Source organism: Papilio machaon, chromosome 5 (genome assembly GCF_912999745.1).
Source record: "Papilio machaon chromosome 5, ilPapMach1.1, whole genome shotgun sequence".
NCBI classification, from domain to species: domain Eukaryota; kingdom Metazoa; phylum Arthropoda; class Insecta; order Lepidoptera; family Papilionidae; genus Papilio; species Papilio machaon.
Window position 1 is genome coordinate 9,874,043 of NC_059990.1, and position 25,102 is coordinate 9,899,144.

General features: G+C 41.5%; 2 protein-coding genes across 3 annotated transcripts in view; one reads left to right on the forward strand and one right to left on the reverse strand.

The window, feature by feature from the left end:
- LOC106709597 (phosphatidylcholine:ceramide cholinephosphotransferase 2) overlaps positions 1-18,552 on the forward strand; it is a 45,868-nt gene extending 27,316 nt beyond the window's left edge. Inside the window, exons 1-2 of one of the 2 annotated variants that reach the window (XM_014501426.2) lie at positions 16,239-16,545; positions 17,113-18,552. In XM_014501426.2, coding sequence (XP_014356912.1) covers positions 17,139-18,422 — 1,284 coding nt within the window. In that variant the 5' untranslated portion in view covers positions 16,239-16,545; positions 17,113-17,138 and the 3' untranslated portion in view covers positions 18,423-18,552. Of the gene's footprint in view, positions 1-16,238; positions 16,546-17,112 lie in introns of those variants that run through there. The other variant, XM_045677972.1, reaches the window with a different exon arrangement.
- LOC106709598 (uncharacterized protein KIAA0930 homolog) lies at positions 1,213-24,496 on the reverse strand. The gene is made up of 9 exons (XM_014501427.2): positions 24,139-24,496; positions 19,378-19,538; positions 18,469-18,651; positions 12,863-12,961; positions 9,013-9,153; positions 3,811-4,059; positions 3,578-3,737; positions 1,576-1,725; positions 1,213-1,290 (listed from the first exon to the last, which is right to left on the reverse strand). The coding sequence occupies exons 1-9, from the start codon at positions 24,245-24,247 to the stop codon at positions 1,250-1,252; spliced, it is 1,293 nt and encodes a 430-aa protein (XP_014356913.1). The 5' UTR covers positions 24,248-24,496; the 3' UTR covers positions 1,213-1,249.
- Between the last annotated feature and the right edge of the window lie 606 nt (positions 24,497-25,102).

Genomic DNA, 25,102 nt, shown 5'->3' on the forward strand with positions numbered 1-25,102 from the left:
TAAAGTCGTAATAAATTTAGTAAACAAGATGAAAGGGACGACTCGTTTTTATCTTTTAAATAAAACAACACATACAAATTGCATTGATTTAATTCAATTGTCATACAAACAGATTCACACAAACACATACAGATGGAGCCGCTTTCGAGAGCGTTGTCTCGTATGACATATGGCACTGGTGGCAGTTGCACTACCGCATCCAGTCACTCACTCAGTGTATGACACACATGACACACATGACACACACACAAACAACTCACCACTCGTTCATGTACTGTATTTATTTATACAATAATCGGCTATCACAGTGCTGAGGTTCATCAATTACAATAAATCCCTTGTGACAACACGTGACGTGACGTGACGTGACGTGACGTGACAAGAGAACATTCACAAGACATGTTGCACAACTTGTGTTTGAAGTAAGAACACAGCTGCGAGCACAATTTATTATACAAGTGATATTAAATACATAAACTACAATTTTATTAATAAGTAAATATGTATAGATTAATGTTATCTAGATATATTTGTTACAAATATCTACTTTGAAGAATTCTTTGCGAAATATAACTAGACAGAGTTGTTACAGACAAACAGACAAACAGACAGACCTACAGATGTGAGACTGAAGACAGAACTTGACAAGTTACAAGTTAGATATTGTACAATAGCTGTAAATACAACTCAGAGATTTACACAATCTATTCAATTATGTTTGAAATGTTCACAGCGATGTCTCACAAACACATTTCTTAACAAAACTTTGAAATACTCCTTATATCATATTCCTCTAGATATTTATATAAAATAATATATAAAACATCGTTTATATAATTAGCAGGATGTTTTTAAATAAATAATTACAAACAATGAGATACATAAGAAATAGAAACACTTACACAATCACATCTCACACTTTATCTCACACATGTTTAAAAATAAACTTATTTTGTCAATAAATTGCAAGCAGTTTTGATTTCATAAAATATTACATTACAACATACAAATTACATAAAAATAAATACAAACGACTAGATACGTATTTGACTAGATTATTTTCACTTGTCAGGTAATATTATTTCCCCTGTTGTATTGTTCTTACACAATGTCTCCTTTTAAAATAAAATCACAGCACTATAAGTAGGGCTTCGCACGCGTGGGGCGGGGCGTCGTCCTCGGGGAGGCGGGGCGTCGTCCGCGTGGGGCGGGGCGACGTCCGCGAGGGCGCGGAGGGCGGGGCACACGCTCAGAACGTCAGCACGGGTTCCTCGCGGTGGTCTAGGATATCTGAAACGTTTATCATAATATTTATCCTATTTGTTTAGATCACAAGCTCGTATTAACTTCCTTTATTGTTTTGTAATAATTTTACAAGACAATAAACATTGATCACTTTGCTATGTAACGTGATAGTGTGTGACGTGATAGGTATGTGAGGTGTGTGAGGTGTGTGAGGTGTGTGAGGTGTGTGAGGTGTGTGAGGTATGTGAGGTGTGTGAGGTGTGTGAGGTGTGTGAGGTATGTGAGGTGTGTGAGGTGTGTGAGGTATGTGAGGTGTGAGAAGCGCGATACCTTTGGCGATGGCCCACCAGGGCAGCGTGACGTAGGTGAGGTAGGCGTTGAGGGGCGCCGACTGCTGCCGTTTGCCCTCCTTCCATAGGTGGAAGGTCTGCGTGAAGCCGCGCATCGCCCACAGCGGGTTGTACGCGCCGTCGTCCAGCTCTGCAACAGCACAACAACCCCCTTTAAATCCACCCTCCGCCGCCTCCACCCCGCTCCACCCCACTCCACCCCGCTCCACCCCGTTCCACCCCGCCGCCGCTTATCGCTCGAGCCAGCATTCCAGGTCAGCCAACATAACATTGTGACTTGCAGTCAACAACATGAACAGGCAAAAATGTTAAAAATAGGGTTTTCATTATAAGTAAAACAAATACATTATGTTCGCTAAATATGACTTTTTTTCACACTTATGTATATAGTTAGATATAGATATATGAATATTATTTTATTTTCAAAAATAATTAACATAACAAAAAATGTATCGCTAACAAAGTAAAAGCAATAAATGAACACTAAGTGAAGTGAAGTACATGCAGCATTGCAGACGGCACATATAAAGCTGTGGTGTACCGTGCACGGCGCGCGCCGGCAGCTCGCACCAGTAGTAGATGTCGGTGCCGTCGGGCGTCGTGCGCCGCGGCGGCAGACGTGCTCGCCGGAACAGCGCCGCCGCCACGCCGCGTTGTCGCCGCGGCAGCGTCACGTACGCGCGCGCCCCCGCGCTCCACCCCGCCCGCCCCTCCGCGCGACCCTCCTCCGCGCTTTCCGGCCGCGGCTCCTCGCCCCCCGCACCCCCCGCACCCGACACCTTCGCATCGCAGTCCAGGGCCGCGTCGTAGGCGATTTCGCAGTCCTCCTCGGCGGCGAGGGGTGCGCGAGGTGGGGCGCGAGGTGGGGCGCGGGGGCGGGAGCGCGGCAGGGGGCGGAGCGGGGGCGCGAGGCCGGGGGCGCGGCGGGGGGCGCGCACGGGCGGGGTGACCTCGCGCAGACAGGCCGGGGTGGCGGTGTCGCGCGCCTCCCGCGCGTACACCTCGCGCATCCTGCCCGCGGAGCACGCCCCGCCCCCCGCACAGCACCCCCAGCGGGCGGAGGAAGCCTGAGAGCCGCGCCGCGCTACGGACAGATGTCACGTGTTAGAGAGATGGCCACTCGCGAGAACGCGTCGCGCGCAAACTGTCACAATTTTGTCTCTACTCGGAGCGACTAACGTCCAGTTCGTAATTGCGTAACGGAGTGCATACTACGGTACCGCTTTGAAATGTTTTAATGTAATTGCAAAAAGCCAAATCTACGCAAAACTTTAATTAAGGTTGTCATTTCGTCCGTCCTTCACGGTGGAGGCCGGCGAAGGAATCATATTTAATGAGAAACGTCACCATTGTCAGTGTCTTTATCGTCATTTTAAAGTGTACATTTCTTAATCTGGCTAAGTTTAAAGTTAGTCATCGTATTTCTGCCGAGAACAAGTCAATACAAAATGTGACAGAAATGTAGCGCGTGAAGTATCGCGGCGAATCTGTTCGTTCGGTGAGCGATTGAATCTAAATATTACAAGAATTGTTATGGTGTAACTGCGCTGGCCGAGCGCGACCGACTGGCTCCCTCCGCGCGCCCCGCGCACGCCCCCCCTTAACCCCACACTTCCCTCGCGAACCACGCCCCCGCCCCACGCGCACCCCGCTCCCGCCCCCCACTATGCTATGAAGCAACAATACAGAGAAAGCGACAAAGCGATGAGGTCGAAATTGAGCGGGGTCTTTCTTTACTGCTACCCTCGTGAGATACACACGAGACACTCGAGGCACGCGCCGAGCACACGTGGCCAACAACTTATAAGTGAACATTCAGCTTTTACTAGATACGTGTAATACTGATACAGACTACTTGATGATACAGACCGAGTAAGAGAGTAGAGCGAGTGAGGGGAGAGAGGAGAGGGGAGTGTTGCGGCAGGCGGCAGGCGGCATGCGGTGTGTCTGTATGTATGTACATGTACAAGTGCGGAGGTTACCGTCTCGCAGGTCGCCCGCCTCCACCTCCGCCAGGCCGTCGCCGAGCGCGTCCAGGCCGTCGTTCTCTGAGCGGCTGTGGTCCGCGCGAGAGGGGTCGCGCGCGCGCCACCCGCCGCGCACGAAGCCCGCTATGTTGGCGCTCGGGTCGCTCAGCCGCCTCTACAATGTGCCACGTTATTTACGACATGCACGTTTCGCGCACGCCACCGGGTTGCTAGGGCGGCGTCGTCACCTGGTGTCGGAAGAGGAACAGCTCCTCCGGGTCGTCCATGTCGTCGGGCCAGGGCGCCGCGAGTCCGGGCGCCGAGCCGGGCGCCGAGGAGGGCGCGGCGCCGCGCGGTCGCGACACCGCCACCTCGGCGTGCCCCTTGCCGCCCGGACCCTTCATGCGAACGAACTCGCAGCGCGCCGCCCCGCCTCCCGCCCCGCCCAGCAGACCGAACGACATCCGCTGCGCCATCTTATTCGACAGCGACGATTGCTGTGGAAACAAAGAAAATCTAATCAAGTGACGCCTACATTAAACGGTGTTAACGGACGACATGCGTTATTCTTATAACTCGGTAAGAAGTGTTACTCTGTGTACGGTATCTATTTATAGCCAAAGCAAGTGAGACGAGAGGAGAGGGGAGCGTGTTCTGTAACGCTATAGATAACAGAACTCTATAAGATAAAGTGCAAAAGTGACTGCATTTAGAGTTCATCGTTTGAAGTTCCGTAAGTAATCCCCAGGAGCGCACCAGTTTGTATGCAGTTCCCCGCAGCACATGCACTGTGTCTCCGGCGCCAGAGCGGGGTGTGGGGGTGTGGGGGCGTGGGCGAGCGATGTGGGTCACGGCACGGCGCGGCGGGGACCTGTCAGCTGAGGCCACTTGTTGCTGCACGCTCCGCCGCCCGCCGCCCGCCGCCCTCCACCTCACAACCTACCTCTCGCCCTCGCAGCATTGCCATTGTATCCCCCCTCCCCCATTACTGTGTCCATTTAGATCACAACTTTCAAAGCGACAATGCTGCTCGTATTATTATCCGTTTACAAAAAAATACTAATAACAGCGGCATTATTAAAAGATTGAAACAAAATGACAGAAAGTAATAGCCAGTTTCTGTAACAATTGTATGAAATCTGATCGTAAATATTTCAATGCCAAATACATTTATTTTATCTATTTATATAAACCAGAAAAAATAAGATAAAGCGATAAGTGTAAGCCGAGCGAGGAGAATATCACATACCGAACAGAGAGACAAGGAAGGAATGACAATTTGTATTTATATTATTGTTGGATCTCTACAACATGTACTATACCTATACATACATTTATATATATAAATTAAATTGGAATGTCTGTACGTAAAACAAAAAAAATATATAACGTACACATGAATGTTTTTGAGTTTCCGATAGCAAAAAACCAATTTCTAAATTTTTTTTTCGTCTATCTGTCTGTCTATCCGGTGGACGGCGTTTGTTCCATATAGGTAGCTAATAAATGGGGCAATATTACAGGCAATTCTTTTCCGCGATGCCGAAGTCGCGAGCAACCGCTAGTTATAGTGGGCATACTTTTATACTATAATGACAAGATGTGCCAATGGGGATGCTGGGTGAAGGTTGCACAAGGTGGGGGAGATGGCGGGGTGTCCCCCTCCGTTCCGGATGCATTCTCTAGTTTTGCGTTACACGAAGATCTCTACGCTATGACTCCCTCCCACTCTCACTGACACACAGTTTATTTTTATAAAACATTTACACATCTTTTAAATTATTTTAATCTATATTTACTTTTTAAAATTTCTTGTTCCTAATTTAATGTGATTAAACTGCGATCGTATGAGGAAAGAGACCTCCAGGTACAGGCTTGGTGGTTTCCCTAACGTGTGTCAGTCGAAGGGACCTAAGGTTGGGGGGACTCGTAGATCGGGCGATTGCCGGCATTGTACCCGCCGCCCCCCCGCCATCGATGGCACCGGGAGAGGCAGGGGACGCAGAATGTTTAAATAATAGGTACTCAACGTTGAATTGAGAGCAATTTTCATCATATTACTCGAGTATTTAATATGGAACGCTATGTACAGATAAGCTATCGTGTACATATTGATTAAAAGCAGAAAAAATACAACATTTTAATTAAATTAATTGAAGTGATTTATTTAAAAATAACTTCCTTTCAAAGTTTCAAAAGTCCGTAGCGAGTTAATACATCTCGAATGTTCGCAGCGAAAACGTAAACAGTGAATAACAAACTAGCTATTGTAAATGAGTAGTTATATACAAGCATAGTTAGTACATAAGCGAGCATGTACAGGGGCGCGTCACGGCCGCCACACGCCACACGCCACACGCCACACGCCACACGCCACACGCCACACGCCACACGCCACACGCCACACGCCACACGCCACACGCCACACGCCACACGCCACACGCCACACGCCACACGCCACACGCCACACGCCACACGCCACACGCCACACGCCACACGCCACACGCCACACGCCACACGCCACACGCCACACGCCACACGCCACACGCCACACGCCACACGCCACACGCCACACGCCACACGCCACACGCCACACGCCACACGCCAGCCGCCAGCCGCCAGCGACAATGCGCCTCTGACTCTGTACTGTACCTAGTTGTGTTTACAATAACTTTTACATCGGTCACCGCACGACGTGCAGATGCAGCTCGTGGCCTTATTTAATTAATTACTTCTGCATTGCATCTGCATTATAAATATATATAAACTTAAACTACACACAACTACGAGATTATTTTAGTGTATTTTCATACAACCGGGTACAAGTTGACGTGATTCATTATTATTACAACTTATTTCCCTATTCGTTATAAAGCGATGTGAATATCCTTCACTTGTATCATTGAACAGCCGCATTATATTTTAACAAAGACTGTAAAAAAATCTAAAAGTTTTGTTGCAAAACTATGACACATTCCGCTGTATAGAGGAACTCAAGCAGGTATCTATTATGTTTGTGTTATCAAAAAAATATTTAGTTAATATAGAAAATATAAAAATAGTTAAGATGAAACGAGTTTCTACTATTTGAGTGGCGCGTCATTCCATCAACACGCGAGCACGGCTGGTTGCCTCGCGCCGGCCTCATCTCGCGGCCACGACCTTACCTGCTGGAATCTACTTACACACTTCAAATCTCTTTGACTTAATCAAATTTTTGTATTTTGTAGATACGGAAGTTTTGAGAGCACTAAATTTAGAGGTCCTTCGAGGTTGTCACTGTTCATTTGACGTTTGTCATCTCAGAGAACTTTTCCCATTCCAGTGCCAAGTAAAGCAGATTTACACTGTCAACTTTTATAAATAATTTTGATCAGCGATCATTATCAAATAGTGACTTTTTTCCTCGTTAGTATTTTAATCAATAAACAATAATGACATTGTTTAGTACCTAAATCTAAAACTGAAACCGCCCACTTTTTTGATTGGATTATGTGTATGTAAAAAAAGAAATTTATGTTATTGTAATGAATTGTTCAATTAAATGATCAAGTATATAAAATATGTAAATGAACAAGTTGAATACACTTGTACTTTTTATAATTAAACTTTGGAATGTCGCGTACTTGTGTGTTAGATGTGTGTGTGTAGGTAATGTGCGAGTGCGTGCGCACCGACACACCGCACACACACAGGCGAGCGTGTTCGGTGCGCACGCACTCGTCAGCGACAGGCATGCGCGCGCGCCGCTCGCCGCTCGCCGCTCGCCGCTCGCCGCTCGCCGATTACCGGTCGTATTTAAATACCGGTGTAGTACGGTGGACCTTCTAACTTCTGTTATAAGTGTTGGCGGACCGAAATATTTATTTATTAGGAAACTAGTTTTGTTTCCGCTCCATAAATGTATCTTGGAAACATTGCGCAATTCTGTTCCCACAGTTGATACCATACCTATTTGCAATGCGTATTATTATCGCATCAATTTTACATTTAAAATAAACTAACAGAATTTGCATCGCTCGGCGACCGCGGTAGATATCAGTGCACGGACAAAGTCACGGGCGAGACGCCGCTGTCGGCCAACACGGGCCTGTTGTTGCATCGACTGGCAATAAATTTGTGCTAATTACCCAGTGGCTGCGAGCGACAGGCGCGGTGTAGGCGAGGGCATTGCTTTGCGCTTACATCAACGGAAGTGCGACCAGAATTGCCTTATTAGCGTCGCGGGTAACTCGAGGCGAACACTAATCTGCCTCGCTTAGATACTGTGCAAGAAATCTTCCTACGTCACAGCATTACGCAGCACATTTATACTACTTAACAAAATGCAAGTTTTATATCACAGAAAAGTGCCACTAAAACGTTGTATACTTTAAGTCTTTTGTAATATCTTGGCGGCCCAAGGTTATCGTCGCGCTGAGCAGTGCCCTCCCCCCACATCCCGCTACGCCCAGCTACACATAAAATTGTGTTCTGCACAGCGATTAGCGCGAAGTTAAAAGCCGCAAAGATATATGAAAACATTTATATCTAGTATTCCTATATTTTGTAATTAGTACGAATGAGTCAGCTCTGTTTGTCAGACTTCATATCGTAAAGCTTCCATAGCGTTAACTAATAACGATGTATTGTTCCGGGTCGCGACTCTCGAAACCCGGTCTGCGCACACGCACGAGGGTAGATGGATAGAAGATACAAGGATTGGTATGAGCTCGGATTCGGATTAGTAGACACATTCTATGATTGCTAACAAAAAATGTTTTTTTTTTTTAAGTAGCAGATATACAACGAGATATATGTATGTACATGTAGGTACATGTACAAGAACCGCAACCGGTGTCACTGTACTGTACTGTCACGACCTTACGTAGCTAAAAATACATACAAGCGAGACTCATCATTACAAATAAACAAAACATTGCGCAACATAATTTTCAACTTCAGCTGTAATGTCTTGTATTGGTTAATAGATTAAGAAAATGTCTCGCTTCAACAGATCTAAACAAATACAAGGTCAGTTCAACAATGGACATTCATTTACGTTTGCATTACAAAGATATTTTTCTGGTCGACGACAGCCTGGGGCGTGTATTTTTACATCTTGAAATTAAATTTGTAAACTTGTTAAAAGGCAACTAATGAGAAAATATGTACTTCTATATAAATATTTACACTAATAACGATTAGCGTAGTCAGGGTGTTGCAGTGCGCAGCCAACAACAGGTCACAGTGTAGGTAACAAGTAACCTACAGGTACCTATATTACGTCGAAATGAAAAGATAATTTACAAAAACTGACTGTTGTGACTTATCCTAATAAATACTAAATCGTCTATCAAATACAATTGCTGTATCAGATAGAAAGTGCGATGTGTCATAGCAAGTCTCGCCACATCGTGAAGTCGCAGCGGTCGTATTCTTTGAGTAGAATGTAGGGCAGTGATACTGACCCTGGCGTCGTACACTCCGGTGAGCGCGTCGTAGCGGATGGAGCCGAGGAAGATGACGGCGCAGGCGGCGGAGCCCCGCCCGCGCGCCACCAGCTCCACGCACACCATCTCGCCGTCGCGCACCACCATGTCGCAGAACACCTGCACACGCGCATAACGCATTTAACTTTATCACAACAGTCGATCGTATTCCTTGACATATTATGATTTTGTCTGCCTTCTAGAAATCAAACGTACAATCCTTGAAACCAGTAAAATAGAAACATAATTGCACACCGCGGGGATTTTCCTAGTTGTAAAGTGTGCGATGAGCCGAGCCGATACGGCAGGCAAAGGAAAAATAGGCACTAGCGGCTCTCTAGGCGTCGTAAATAAACAAGCGTGACTCACTCAGTGTCACGCTAACGATCCGCGATTTAACTCCTCTTATTTACTTAAGACGATACGAACATCCTTGTATTGTTCCAACAATTGTACATTTTATCTTAAGAAGTGAAGACTGAATACTTAAAATATTTATACTCTGAGACACGTTTTACACTTGAAAGTACTTAATAGGACCTTTAAGTGGCATTAGTAACTATAAAAAGCGCAACCGAAGTGGCACGGCTTGGCTTTAAGTAGAAATAGCCAGTTGTTCTCGGTGTAGCACGGAACACGAAGCGCAGCGTCCAACCACAACTTGATGCAACGTGCCTCACATGACGCGAGGCACGGCGATACGATGACGATAAGGCGGTGAAAAGATAAGTCGACTGTCAGATTCAAACGATAAGGGATTGTTTTCAGATACCTCCACAACGCTCATCTTTATTTACTAAGCATGTAACAGAGAACAGTCAAGAGCAGAAGCCATGAGGAAGTTAACACTCGTATATTATCGCAAAAATTTGCATGATTGTAGTGCAGTACCTCTATGTACACAATAACAACAAAAGTAAAGAGGTGATCGTCAAATCAGGATACAATACTAATGACTCGTATTTAGATACGTGAGTCTTATTCGCAGAACTATCTACATTTTGTTGGCACGCGGCGTGATAAGCCGACACGTCACCGACAAATATAATTGAACCCTCTATTCGCCGTCACTCGTTACGTCACCGTGACTCACCGGCGAACACGTTGCCTGTTGTCTTTGACTACATTTAAAAGTACATAAATGACCATGGATATCATCAAACGTCGCGCATTGTCTCTTTCAACATACATAAAGATATTTCTGGCGAGAACTTTCATCGCATAAAAGTAAAATAATTTTTTTGCAGTGTTTTTGGTCACAAGGGGCATTGTCAGCTTTGTGTTGGGCAGCGCAAGGTCTGAGGTGCCGCAGTGTGGCACTCACACGGCCACCTTTTCACTTACTTATTATTAAGTACAGACCTACAGTAAAATAACATTTGACACGATTTACCTATCGGTATTCGTTTATTACACAGGCCCGGCTACCTCGCTCATACAATTCACTAAAATGTAACAACACGTAGTCAGACATCGTCACCAGTAATATAAGTAAGTGCACAAGATAAGAATCTTCAAAATAAAGTATTGAAATTGTATATTTATGAAGGTATAAATTGTTCTGACCGATGCGATGTCATAAAACAGGTGATAACATTAATAAATACTTATTTAACTATCATTTTATTCATAATTAACTTGCACATAACGTTTTGATTGTCTTTTAATAAGACGTATGTCATTTAAAATACTAGAATGCGTCATTCGGCCAGATTATTAGAGATTTCCTCGACGGTCTAAGCTTTCCGGCGACATAACTATGTGTTACGATGAAAACTTGCCCGTGAAATACTGATCTTATATTTAGCATACCACTTTCACTATTTCTTCTTGATTAAGTAATTATTCCTTGTATTTAAAGTATTGTTAATGAAGGTCTTCTTATATTATCTTAGCTTTTGCTGATAGTACATAATTATCTTTTTTCTTTATTCAATGTCAGGAAAATCCATTCACGTGCTATTCGACATTTATATATTTGACATTTTTTTCCTGTTATGTATCTGTACATGAGATGCGACCACATACACATAGACCAGATACACAGGACAGACATACAACGTCACTTCAGATATATTTCTTACGAAAAACGAATGATGAATTTTGTAACAGTTTTGAGTTGTCTTGTTATCGTGATGGACTCTCAACCTTTGCTAGCATCTAAGCAATAGATGATTGCTTAGCGAAAATTCCTGTTGGTTGAGCAAACACGTGGCAGATCTGCTCCACATTTGCCAGATCTGTCGCCCTACAATCAATGGATTCCCAAATGGCCTACACACAACCGCAAACATATTTACTTCAACAAAATCACTCGTTATCAACAAAAGAGGCCGATAGCTTGGAATTCATTTGCACGTCATAAAGGTTTAGTGCGATATCAACAACTTCTCGATAGCACGATAAGTAATGTTTTTTGTTTTATACAATCTATTTTGAAATATCGCTGTCGAGGAGTCGAAGATCAAAGGATGAGCAGAATATGTGCTCATTCTGCCGTGAATAGGGTTACCGGCAGGCGGGAGAGGCGTAGCCCTCCGCTGCCACAGGCAACGATCCCTACCTATAACAAGTATTTGCACCTACACCAATATAAAAATAATCAGCCGCAATCTTATCATATTTTCCGAATTTCACTTTATACCTCCATACGAATAAAATTAATGTAGATACATACAATACTTATCAGATTTTCGGTAAAACGATATTCGGCCATGGTTTCCAGTCCGAGTGGGTTCTTTCTTATATCCGGATAAATGCGGTTCTAAATTGAAGAATTTACATTGTCCCAGAGCGGTCGAATGCTAGCGCGCACCGCATACTCTCGCACACATTACAAGCGAGTGAGACGGCGCGTTCATCTGTATTTCTTTTGACATTATCGTTTATAATAGTCTAGGATTATGATCGGATCGTATACATTGAAAGCGACAAAAGAGCGCTACGCAGTTGAACCGTTGGACATACAATGTTAATAATGCGAATCACAGCAATACAAAATGTATTGAGTGTAGGAGACGCGTGCGAGGCCGCGTGCGCGTCTCTCACGTGCCCGCAAACGCGCGCTCTTCGTTTATTTTTTAGCGGCCCGGACACTCAAGGAAGCAATCAACTTGCGAGTTGATTACGCCAGTACACCGAGATGACAAGCAATGTTAAATCGAACCTAACCTTTGTTGTTTGCGATTTGTTTTCAACTATTGAGTCATATTTCAGTTATCGCCTTTAGCACAGGCAAGTTGTATTATCAGACGCCGGGGAGTGAGCAGACAATGGAGCACAGCGTGGGGGTGGGGGAGTGGGGGAGTGGGGGGGTTGTACGCGGCCGTGACTCGCGCCCGCATTGTGCCGCTGCTTCATTTCAACTTCATAGCAATAATAAGCAAACTTAACTCATAATTTTTTGTAGAAACATACATAATACAAACTGGCGAAAGGAAATTAATTTAGAGTACAGTGTATTTGTGAAGTAAAGCAGTGTTGAGTTTAGTGGTATAACTGTCTGCGAAATCTTTATACAATGTCCACAATGCGGCTGTCACCTGTCGCCTAGGGTTTCGAAGTAAGTTGTATTGTGAGCTGTTGTGGAAGAAAAATCCCATAACATTTCAGAGGAAGTGATGACGACGAGCTAGTCGTTGTGAACACTTATTACGAGCAGCAACAGCTGCGATGACTCTTCACACTCAACAAGAGGTAATAGGTCTAGGTCAAGGCAGACACATGCGGGAGACTAGATAATGTATGATCATGACCGCCGGCTTAGTTTACTCAGTCGGTGGTGGTGGTGGTGGTGGTGGTAGTGTTGCGTGTTGCTGCAGGTACATACCTCGTCAAAGTTGTCGACCATGAAGCAGATGTGCGGGTAGGTCATCTCCTCGCCTTCGCCCTTCGTGTCCATCTTCCGCCGGCTGGGCGACGCGTACACCTGCACACAAACACACACACACGCTTAGTGCATGCAATGGACATTACATCGGATCATTACAATCTTACTAATTTTATAATTGCAAATGTTTGGATGTATGGGTTGTTAAAAGGTATCTCCAAAACGGATGCATGGATTTAGCTGAAATTCGGAATAGTTGTAGAACATAGTCTGGAAGAACACAGGTTACTAATAAAGTTTTTTAAATTCCGCGCGGACGGAGTCGCGGGCGACAGCTAGTATTGTGATAATGCGTCGTTTGTACGTAAGAGCGCGATTCCTACTTCTACTGTCCAAATTGAAGTCAACCATAATACTCTAGTTTGGCCTCTGACCTAACAAAACTTTGACTAGGCCATTCGTCAGCTCTTATATTATCAACTCTTCGATCCAACCAAGGCGCCAAGTATTCAGCTGCAGATAAAATGCAATCACATATGTAAAAATCGAGGAAATGGGTAAACGCCAAATGTCAGTGAGAAACCACCACCACGTCTGCTGTCACTGGAGCTCGTTAACGTACTTCTCTTTTAAACCGTCATTTAAATCTTTGTTTCCTTTAAAGGAAGGATAAAGTCAATATGAAATCTCATAAAATGTATTGCAATGTTCGGAACACAGGCGTACGGAGAAGAGTGCGGTGCGACGCTTGCGGTGGCATCATAATTAACAGATAATGCACAAATACAAAACAACTATCACAATTTATAAACATTGCCTCGAGTCTGTAAGCCGCTATACGTAATCGAGGAGTTTATCTCTGAGAATATAACTTTAAGCTAACAATTAATTATAAAATGTATAAATTTGAATGGTCGTGAAATGTAGGTAATGTAGAATGAAAGAGCCAAGAAAAGACGTTTCACATAAAAAATATTAAGAAACTGCTGAGTCTCTTTTCTGGCTGTGTAAAGAGACTCAGCAGTTTTTAATACAATTCATTGCAAAACAAAACATTATGATTTAAGAACAAAAAGATTTGTGATTTTCATTTTCAAACGCGATGCCCACAGATATGTGATGAGAGAGTGTCCGTTAGACACGACACGAAAGTACAACACGTCAGCGACTTGGACCATTTACCATTTAAATTCAACTAGAAAATGTAACTAGAAACAAATTCTCAGGGCGCATTAAAAAGACAACATAAATTAGTGAGATTCTGTTGTTATAATTGAATTTGATGACAGTTCACCGAAGAATGACTAATTAGTAAGTAAAACATGATGAACATAAACACAACATACAAACATGAACCGGATGGATCAAAAACGAGAACCGTTGACCTCTTTTCCACTAATGCGACTAACTGCGCTGCTGCCACTTTTATAATATATGTGTGTACCATTTCAACAGACGTGACAATACATAGATATAGCCGTCGAACAGTACTTAGTCGCGCGGCTAGTCGCAGAGTGTAAAAGAGGGTTTAGCCTATAGGACCGCTGCCGAATGGCGAGCCGCGTCTCCTTGCGCCACGCTAATTAGATTAAGGTGGTTGTGACCAGCCAAGTGCCTAACGAGCGACACACAAGTCGGACACCGGGCAGCCCAGCCCACCGACTAGCTCGGCGCCCCTTCTTGCTTAATTGGATAACAGACGAGCGAGGATTCTCCCTTTAGAAAATAATTAATAAAATTAAAAGGATCGGAAGCCCGACAAAAAGCGTAAGCTACGTCAACGCTGAAAACAATTCAATGCGTTTCGCCAACCGCTGTTTTACATCAATTAGTTTTGGTGGCAATGGTTTGTTTTCACACGCATCACTTGTACAAGGATGCACGTGTACCGGACGTGCAATGTGCTATACCTTCTGTACAACACATTGCACCTGCTGTACCTCGGTCTTACAATAAATTTTAATGTCTTTCGCCAAAAGTATGAGCCGATTACAAAAAACATAAAAAGTAGGCTATGTGTCCAGACTATGATCTACAAATATGCTAAATTTCATTTAGACCCGTTGAGCCGTTCTGGAGTTACCTTCAAACAAACATCTATCCAGCCATCCAAACATTCGCATTTATAATATTAATAAGATAGTAAGATTTATTTACTACAAAAAGTATTAAAGACATGTATTTGTGTAAGCATGTCAGTACCATTGTGGGTTGTAGCTCTCAGCCTAATCGACGTCACCCATTTTGCAGAACAGGCTCTCATTCAGTATAAATTATACACTAACATTGTAACAATGGGGTGTCACAATAAAAAACTTAGACAGTGTTTCAATTACGTTTTAGATTATAAACACATATATCAACCCTTTTTCCTTTTATCGCATGCACAAATAATGGCATTGAAAGACGATCATACATTGGTTTCCCGAATGCGATCTTGACAAATAAATAACAAAATACGCTTACTGGAAGCAGTATTATGTTACATATTAAAGGGTAAAGCATACAAGTTGACGTCCATAACACTAATCAACGGCGCGGCGGCGGCGGTCGCAGGATTAAAATTGTTTATCTAACAATGTCAAATTATATTTTTAGGTTGGGTAGCACGTCTGTGACTTTAAGTGGCACAGGTTCCGAAGTCTAAATCTTTCATAGTAACTCTTTAGTAGTTCTTCACAGCTGCTTCCCTATGCGTTAGCACAGCATAATATCTGCGACACCGACCGATACGGAGACGCGCCATCAGCGAGCAACGAGCACATTGGCATTGCTTCTCTGCCCCATATCTACAATGCTTTCGTTGAGTTGTCTTTGCCTTGCACTCGCATTACTGACCAACTTGTGTACCCTTCACTCATCATACCTATGACAAGTATTGTAAAGTATCACTATCAACTGAGATGTGACTGACAATACTGCTTAAAATCGAACATTCAGCCTTGCCTTGCACCTCGTACTGCAAGGTTGATCTTTTTTAAAACATTACTATGTAAGTAAAAAGAACTACAAAATTGGAAACCATAAGTAAAATATTTGTTATATATTTTGTTAACTAAATAACAAACAAATACAAATAATCGCATGATGCGCGGCGCAAGTTCGTTAAACACGAAATTCGACTTTATTGACTAATTCAATGTAAATGAGTGGTTCTGTTCGGTCTCGCCGCGCCGTCGCGTCGCGTCAAGTAGACGTAAGCGGTAAGCGAGTCGCGTGGTATAGGGTCGCCTCGCGGGCGCGCGGGTGCGGCCGCACCGGGCGCAGGCGAGACGGCGTCGCTGACGTCACGCGCTTCTCGCTCGCACCCGCGCGCCGGCGCGTCGGGCATGCGCGGCCCTAGCCGAGCGCCCCCGAACACCGTCGACCGAAGCCAACCGGAGCCCCGCCGTTTCTAGTTCGTGGCCGCCGCTTTGAGGGTTCGCTCGTTTAATGTCCATCAATTAAAATAAATTTATACCAAAGCCCAATGACGCACAGTGCAGTGGTAAAGTGAAGGAGAGTCGAGCAGTGCGAAGGTGCGTTGCGACTATTATAACGCAAAATAGTGGTGCGTGACCTAGTTTTCGCGACTTTAAAACTTAACAGCTCCTATCGTCGGCGCCTCGGCTTTCCATCGGGCGTTGAGACGAATCGATGTGAGGCCGCGTACGGCCCGAATGACATCTGTGCACATTGATCGGGTGAGTGTGAAGTGCGAATGCAAACGGGACCGCTTCCGTGCGCTTTCTACATCGTACCGAATCAACAAATGCAATTTGGTGTACGTCACTTATGGAGTTTAATATGTATATGTTGTCTATCTACACCTAGACTATTATACATGGCGTATTAATAAGTAAATTATCATCAAGCCAACCGCGAGAGCGGCGCCTCGCTACAAATCTGTCCGCTGTCGGTCTTTGAACCGAGGGCTTTCTCGCCCGTTTGTTTACTGGTTTGAGAGGTATGGAAGCGTTGCTACGACGCGACGACTCAGTGCCTAACACACAACAAATCTTGAAATGTTAACAAATGCGAATTAAACAAGTGTAACATTCCTTTAGCTCGTAATAGTGACATAACTACGACTTTGATTACATATAACATAAAAATTTAATTACGCTATTAAACTACAGTAACAACTATTATATTGCAATAACTATTATATTGTTAACTGCCATTTAACTCGACTTCTACTTAAAATTTGATGATTACATGTGCAATAAATTGTTTACTCTTAACTCAAAATCGATTCTTTTCAATTCCAGGCTCGATCCAGACCAATGGTGATTGGATGACGATCTCGGCCCGCTCTCCAGACAAGGAGCCTTCGCCACCTGAGCAGATCAACCTTGCCGAGCCGCTGGTAGAGTCAGTGCGTATCTACCTCGCCCATGAGCTGCCGCCTAAGCAGCTAGCGCCGACAGGAGCGCCGCCCCCCTCCTGTCATGCGGACATAGGCAGCGACACAGCGCGTGAGGACATCCGAGGGATCAATTTCGAGCCCCGGCTGCAGCGCAACGGCAATGACTTGAACAACAACGCATCGCGCCGCGCCATGCCCAGCCAAGCCGAACTGATGCAGCGCCAACCGCTGCTGGCGCGCGCCGTTAAACCGGACGCGCCGCAACCCGCCACCGACGATTCCGACCCCGACCAGGATCACTCGCCACAGCGCATTCACGCCACAGATTTCGTCGTCGAGATTCCGCCGGGCGCCGTCCGCGAGGAACGTTACCCGAAGGAGATATGGAAAACGATAATCTCCTTCTTTTTCCTTTTTCTCTGTGTCTGCATTAACATGATGTCATTGTCTCTCGTCCACGAGCGGCTTCCCGATAGAAATACCACCGCACCCCTGGGGGACATCATCCTCGACAACATAACCGCGAGGGATTGGGGCCTGGCCGTGTCGGAGTATCTTATCATGATATCGACGACGGTCGCGATGATGGTCGTCGTCTTCCACAAGCACCGGTTCATCGTGGCGCGCCGGATGTTCTTCATAATCGGTCTGCTGTACCTGTACCGCTCGGTCACCATGTTCGTGACGGTCCTGCCGGTCTCCAGCACGACATACTACTGCAGCCCTAAGAGTAACAACACAACGCCGCTGCTCGTAATTAGAAGGATGTTTTACCTCATTTCCGGCTTCGGATTATCTATCAACGGGAAGCACACGTACTGTGGGGATTATATATATTCGGGGCACACAATGGTACTAGTGTTGAGTTATTTAATAGTAGCAGAATACTCGCCGAAAAAATTGTGGCCCGTGCATTGGGCCATGTGGGGGTCGGCAATACTGGGCGTTTCGTTTGTTCTGCTAGCACACGGTCACTACACTGTGGACGTAGTCATCGCCTACTACGTCACGACGCGGCTGTTCTGGACGTTCCACTCGATGCTGGTGACGCCGTACCGAAGCGGCGGCGGTTATAACCAGTACATGATTCAACGCGAGTGGTGGTACTGGCTATTCACGTACCTGGAGAGGAACGTCCGGGGCCCGGTGCCTCGCCGGTACGACTGGCCGCTGCCGTGGCCGCGCACCAAGCTCTTCAGCCGACTTAGCTAGTGACGCGCGCGCGCCGCGCCGCCGCCGGAGCGGGTATGACCCTCACCTTCTGCGAATGACGCTTGAGCACCTGCAGCTCCTTGGGGCTGGTGCGCGTGCAGATCGCCAACGTGAGCGTGTAGTCGAACTGGTGCACGATCAGGTTGAGGTAGACGGTTTCTTCCCAGTCGATCTCCGGGTCTCCGATGGGCAGTTTCTTCGAGTCCTTGCGGAACACCTCGACATCCGTCTGCGAAGGAGCGGCGTGAGTTAGACTGGTGCATTGCGTGTCTATTGGCTGTGCTTATTATTGACTTTTCGGTTCTATATGAGGGCCTATGTGTAAATTGTGATAATAGTGCAAACTCTCTCGTGGTGAACTCTTCCTTCAATTTATGCTTTCGTTGTTATAGATGGATAACCTTATTCAATGGAGCGAGAAGACCTGGATCACTATCGATTGTTAAAGAATTTTGCGTTTTTATGAATTGTATAGGTATAGCTAATAAGTGGTTGGTATTAAAGATAAAAACACACTATTTAGTAACAAAATGTATTGTGATGAGCTAGAAGGTACATCGTGTGAATGTGCCGGAATAGTACATATTTGTTGTATATGGACAAGAAGAATATTTTTATAATGTTTAAAAATAAAGTACACAAGTGTTACGAAATTCAAACGTTTCATATTTTCAAAATCATGCCTGAGAGAGTTTTATATGTTTAATTGAAGTGGTGCTAATATAGATACTAATTTGGAATGAATAGACTCTATGACATTAATGCACAAGCACCAATTATTTTATACAAAATGCAGATCAGTCACTAATTAGGCATTTTATTTGTCAGAGCATTATTTCATAATTTAAAGCTTAAATTATTGTTATGTATGTGCAAAACATCATTTAATTACCTTTCAAATGGGCAAGCAAGTTTTGTTGATGATAAATAATTAACTAATTTGTAACAATCATACCTCATATTTAGGCAGATACCGGGAAGATCCCTTAACATGTCTCTTCCTCACAAAAAAGAGAAGATCATCACAGTCAATAGCTTGCTCCTCTTGGAACAGGAAGTGTCTGACAAACAAATCTGTCCAGTATGTTGTTCCTTGCAGCACCACAAAGCCCGAATCTGTCAACATTGCAACCATTTATTTCTCATACTGTCATGTACTACTACTACATTATTGTGTGTAATATGTCCTAGAATATGCTCATGTAATATGGGAGGAACCAAGTGCCTTCAAACTGTTAACTTAATGTAGCTCTATGCAACTAAATACACTACAATCCTATGTTATTTAAACTAACAATTATATTTATATCTGTAGAATATGTTTATTGACAATATAATTTGTTTAAATCATTTTAAATGTAAAATATTAGGCTATATTTCATTTCCAAAGTGTAGACTAGTTACATCTCCCAGCATTATTTGTTCCCTTCTTGTTGAGATTGTTATTTGTTGGTTGGACACTGTTGATTGTGTACATCTTGCCTTTTTCTTGTGCCCCAATGCTGCATTGTTTTTTGTAAATAGCTAACAATGGCAAAGTCTTTGCTTTGGTTAACAATATAATTAGATGTTTGGAATATTTTATAAATAACTCAACACAACACAAAAATTAACTATTTTAAATTGTTTTCTTGTGATGAGATGTTTAACTAATGGAAATTAGGGTAAGGTAATTATTTATTGTGTTTAAAATTTACAGCTTTTGTGGTTATCTGCCATTTAGAACAAACATTTTGATAAACCGTGCACATATGTTTGGTCCTTTTAAGGACAGGACTCATGCGGACTGAAAAATCAAATTATTTATATTATAATCACAGTAAGATTGCTTTGATATATGTACCACAACTCCACCAACACATTGTAAATATTACCCAACTATTTGTTTTGTTTCATTTAATTTTAACATGATGCTTCAATATCACATACTTCCTAATAAGTACAAGTACATATATAATTGATGCTGCCAATCTGCTATACGTGATGACATCTTCCTGCATGTACATCTTGTTGACTATATTTATATTTTGCCAAACAAATTGTTAATTAACATTACTGCTACAAAACTCACATAAGTATAGGTATGTATAGTTGAAACCAATGGAAACAAGAAATTATATTTACATATTTTACTTCCTGTGAATATTGTTTATTGACTATAGATTTATTTTGGAACATTCCAGAGACAACATAGATGAAACAAATATGTTCATTAAGTCTATAATTACAGCCTTATAAAGATAAAATTGTTTACATAGGTATGTTATAATTTCTCGTTTCCATTGAATTCTATTATACGTCGTCATTGCAATAGTTGAAAAGAGCTTTGTGTCAGTGAAAGCAAATACAAGACTAGCACCAAGTCTAATGTAATGTATGTTACTATAATGATTACTTTACATTTGAAACCACATTCCGAATGACGCATGATATTATTTTAAGTAAGAGGAACCTGTACCGTGACATTTGTTACAGCAAATTCTGAGTGTCACTTAATGGAATTGAAATTATATCACACTTTTAAAATATTGAATGAAATGTGAGTCTTTCCAGAAACCTTAAATTTACATGTTTTATTGGTAAAAACAATCATAATAAAGGTTATATGACAAGAGGCAAAGTTCTAGATAATATATTAAAAATATGTATTCAACCATTGCTGTTGTAAAATAATGAATTAATAAATGTTTTTTTTTTCTATTAATTATTTTATTTAAGCTTCCTCATTTTATCATTAACCTCTCCTTTTCCTCATAGAGGGTCAGCACAATAAGTACTACATCTTATCAGGCGTCTTTCATGTTATACAACTTAATTTTCTTTAGTTTTCCTTTACCTTAGAACCATCCACATTCAATCATTACTTTGTTGTTTATTTGGCCAACATCTCTGCTTTTCCCTATCACTGGTGCAACATTCAGACTTGCTCTATTAAAATAATTTACATTAATTCTTGACAGCACACATCCATCCTCTCCTAATCACATCTTCATCATCTGTCAAAGCATTTTTATATATGTTAACATACAACAATTTATTAACATAATTCACTGAATAATGTTACATTCTCTAAACTAGTTTTATTTAGAATCCATTGCAGTGAGTTTAAAAAACAGAAAATAGCTGAACTGATGTTAAATAACCACTGCTGATGACCGTTTACATTTGTAATCAAATGAGCTACATGTTTACAAGCATTCATGCAGTGATAGATTGAGTACAACCAACAACGTCCAAGAAAAATGTCCCTTTTACTTCATAATCATACATGTAAACTGATTATTATCACTTCAAGCAATAACATACTTCTAATTTTTTATATACTATGTAGTGAGAAAATAAGAGTATTGCTAGTAATAAAATAATTGAGTGGTTAAGTAAGAGAAATAAAATAATTTGAATAATAAAAGTAAACAAAAGAAAAATCTTTGGTAACCAGACAATTTTTTTTACATGGCAATTTATGAGCTTTGTCAAACTAGGTCTGTCTTGGCAGTTCAGCTGGAACAGGTTGCTAAACTTAAATCTTTACCTTGTCCATTATAAGTTGATTAGTTTGACAATTCAGTGGGGATTGTTCTCAAAGATCTTGAAATCTATAATTTCGTGATTAATGGGTTTGAATTAATTAACCTATCCAAATACAAAATAATGTCATTGCAAAAAATTCTCAATTATTTTTCTAACGAATTATAACGCATTTAAAAATGATAAGAATATCGTCACTCGCGATCTGTCGTCTTCGTTATTTGGTATGAAGTATGCTATATATGTTGAGGATAAAGACATTAACATATACCAATAGACCAGATGATACGAGTATATCAATAGATGAAGATGATAAAGTTTGCCATGTCAAGAGGTGTCACTGGATTGATTATAGTTTATTATCAATGTTGTAGTAAGCTCCCTCTGATATTAAGTAGTTTTATTATTAGCTAAAATGGTTAAAAAAATATTAATAATTACTTCTATACATAAAACAAACATGATCTTTTAATTTACAACAAAAAAAATATCACTGGAAAGATAAATTTTAATTTGTATTGAAAAATTGTTGACGCCAAATTTCGATAATTGGAAGTTGTTTGTACAAGCGTCGGTAGATTCGGGGGTTAAGCACTAGTCCTGTAGTATGCAGGTCTTGGGTTCGAATCCCATCATGTATAATTTTTTTCCATTTTCGATTTACAAATGTACGTTTATCCAATGTTCTTACGGTGAAAGAAAATATTGTGATGCAACCTAGACATCTATGAGAAATTCTCACATTAATGACATTTCAAACTTGGTCTTATGATTAAACATTAAACTCACCATCTATGAGTATGGTATTAGTTTTTTTTTTATTTAAGGATGATTAGTTTTACAACTGATGCTTATGAAGTATTGAATAAATTTTGTATGAGGATAAATGTTGTACTTAATAGACAGTTGTCATACATATCGGACCATACATGCAAAACAAACAACTATGAACTATTGAGGATTGGTCTTGTAATAAAATTAATCAAACAAATAAGTACTATAACTCAGGTATTTTATTACTTTTAATTTATTACAGCTATGTGGCTATGTATGTATGGCATAATTAATTTAAAAAAAATTAAAAATAAAGTCAATGTGACAAGTTTTGGTTTAATATTTTTTTATGAAGTCTTCAACAATAAAGTAGGAATAGAAAGAAACATTTCATTTAATAGTTTCATAAACAATAGTCATGAAATTTTCAATTGCAAGTTCTAACCAAGTTCTAGTAAGAGAACAGCCATCAAATATTGAAAAGATTCATAACCAATTTAACTCAACCCATCTCTAGAAAATTGTCAAAGTAATCATCCTTAAATAGGCTCACTATAACTGTCATACACAAAAATTTCAATCTATCTTATCTATATATATAAAAGAAAGTTGTGTTAGTTACACCATTTATAACTCAAGAACGGCTGAATCGATTTGACTGAAAATTGGTGGGCAGGTAGCTTAGAACCAGGAAAAGGACATAGGATAATTTTTACCCCATTTTCTTTTTTTTTTTATTCCGCCCGGACGGAGTCGCGGGTAAAAGCTAGTACTTCATATAGAGTTTTGTCAAACTAATCAATTTATAATAGGCAAGGTATAAAAGAACCTTAAATACCTTTTAATTATATCAACATTTGTTGTTAGGATTTTTTGTTAAGAACTAACAAATTGTTTTTATTTTAAACAACCCCAAATGATGAACAAAAGGAAAGAGAAAATATTGGAATAGGTTAAGGGCAGTGTGAGGAGTAAGCAAAACCATGTGTACACACAAATTAAACTTCCCTTTAAAATTATAGGTCAAAGTACATGATAAAGAGTTTTTTAAATCATATTTCATTGACTTGATAATTATCTTTATTAATTTATTTATAATACAGTGTTAACTTTGGAAATACAACTACTAATAAGTTTGTCACCTTTTTATGATAAGACAGTTAATCACCCTAATATTTATCAACTTTACTATAATGATGGGGTAAACTATGATTAAATTAAAAAAATATATATACACACCCTAGAACTGGCGCTATTTTTAAAAACATGATCGTGAGACCTATAACCTCTAATGCTGTGCATTCGCCAAGAGTTTGTATTGTAACAATTAAACCAAATATACTAGCAATGTACAATACTTTGTTTGGTTTTTATTTACGAAAAAATCAATAAAACAAAAATATCAAAAACTCACCATCCTTCATGAGCTGCCGCATCTCTTTTGTCCTCTGGAAATTGATTTCTTCCAGCAGCTGCTCCAACATAGTTGCATCTTGCAAATACGTAGACCCCCCTAAAGCCATGACTATACGAAAAATAACAAAACTCCAACTAAAACAACACACAAACACCTCATATGTCAACACAACCCAACAGTAACCCTATACGAGCAAATATCCATAATTTAACTGAACCTTTACTACAATTTCACCTAAAAGGTGTATTTGATAAGAGTACTTCCAAATTTAAAGAGTGTAATAATTGATACAACTTCGAACAGAAACTTATCCTAAATCACTATCAATTCATAAAATCTGAAGTAGTTTGCACTTCTATCAGAGTCCGTATATTGTACGACCAGATAATGCACGGCCCAATAATTCATGTACAAACAAACCTTTGTTTGTACATGAATTATTGGGCCGTACATTATCAGGTCGTGCATTATCGTGGCTGTACATTATCCAGACCGTACCGATATTGTACAGCCACGATAATGTACGGCCTGATAATTGGCGACCACTGGTCACGGAATATTAGGCCGTGGATTACTTGGACACGAATTATTTGGCTGTACATTAACGGTACGGGGGTGATATTGCACGGCCCGATAATTCATGACCACTTCTCTGATTGGTCAGCTCACCTGGTCTCTTATTGGTCAACAGATTATTCTGTCATTTATGGTTTGTGCCTCGTTTAGATTGGGATGAAGAAAAGAAATTTTGTTGCCACTATAACAAAAAATGTAACACAAATTATAACAAATACTTAAAAAATAATAAATTTGATTTAACTCAGTTTGATAGAATTTGGTTAGGAATTACACACTGTAAATTACTTAAATAATGTTTATTATTAAACTAATATATTGATTGAACAACAACGTCAAATAATAAAATTAAAATTCCATCTCGTGCACATATTTTCTCTACTGT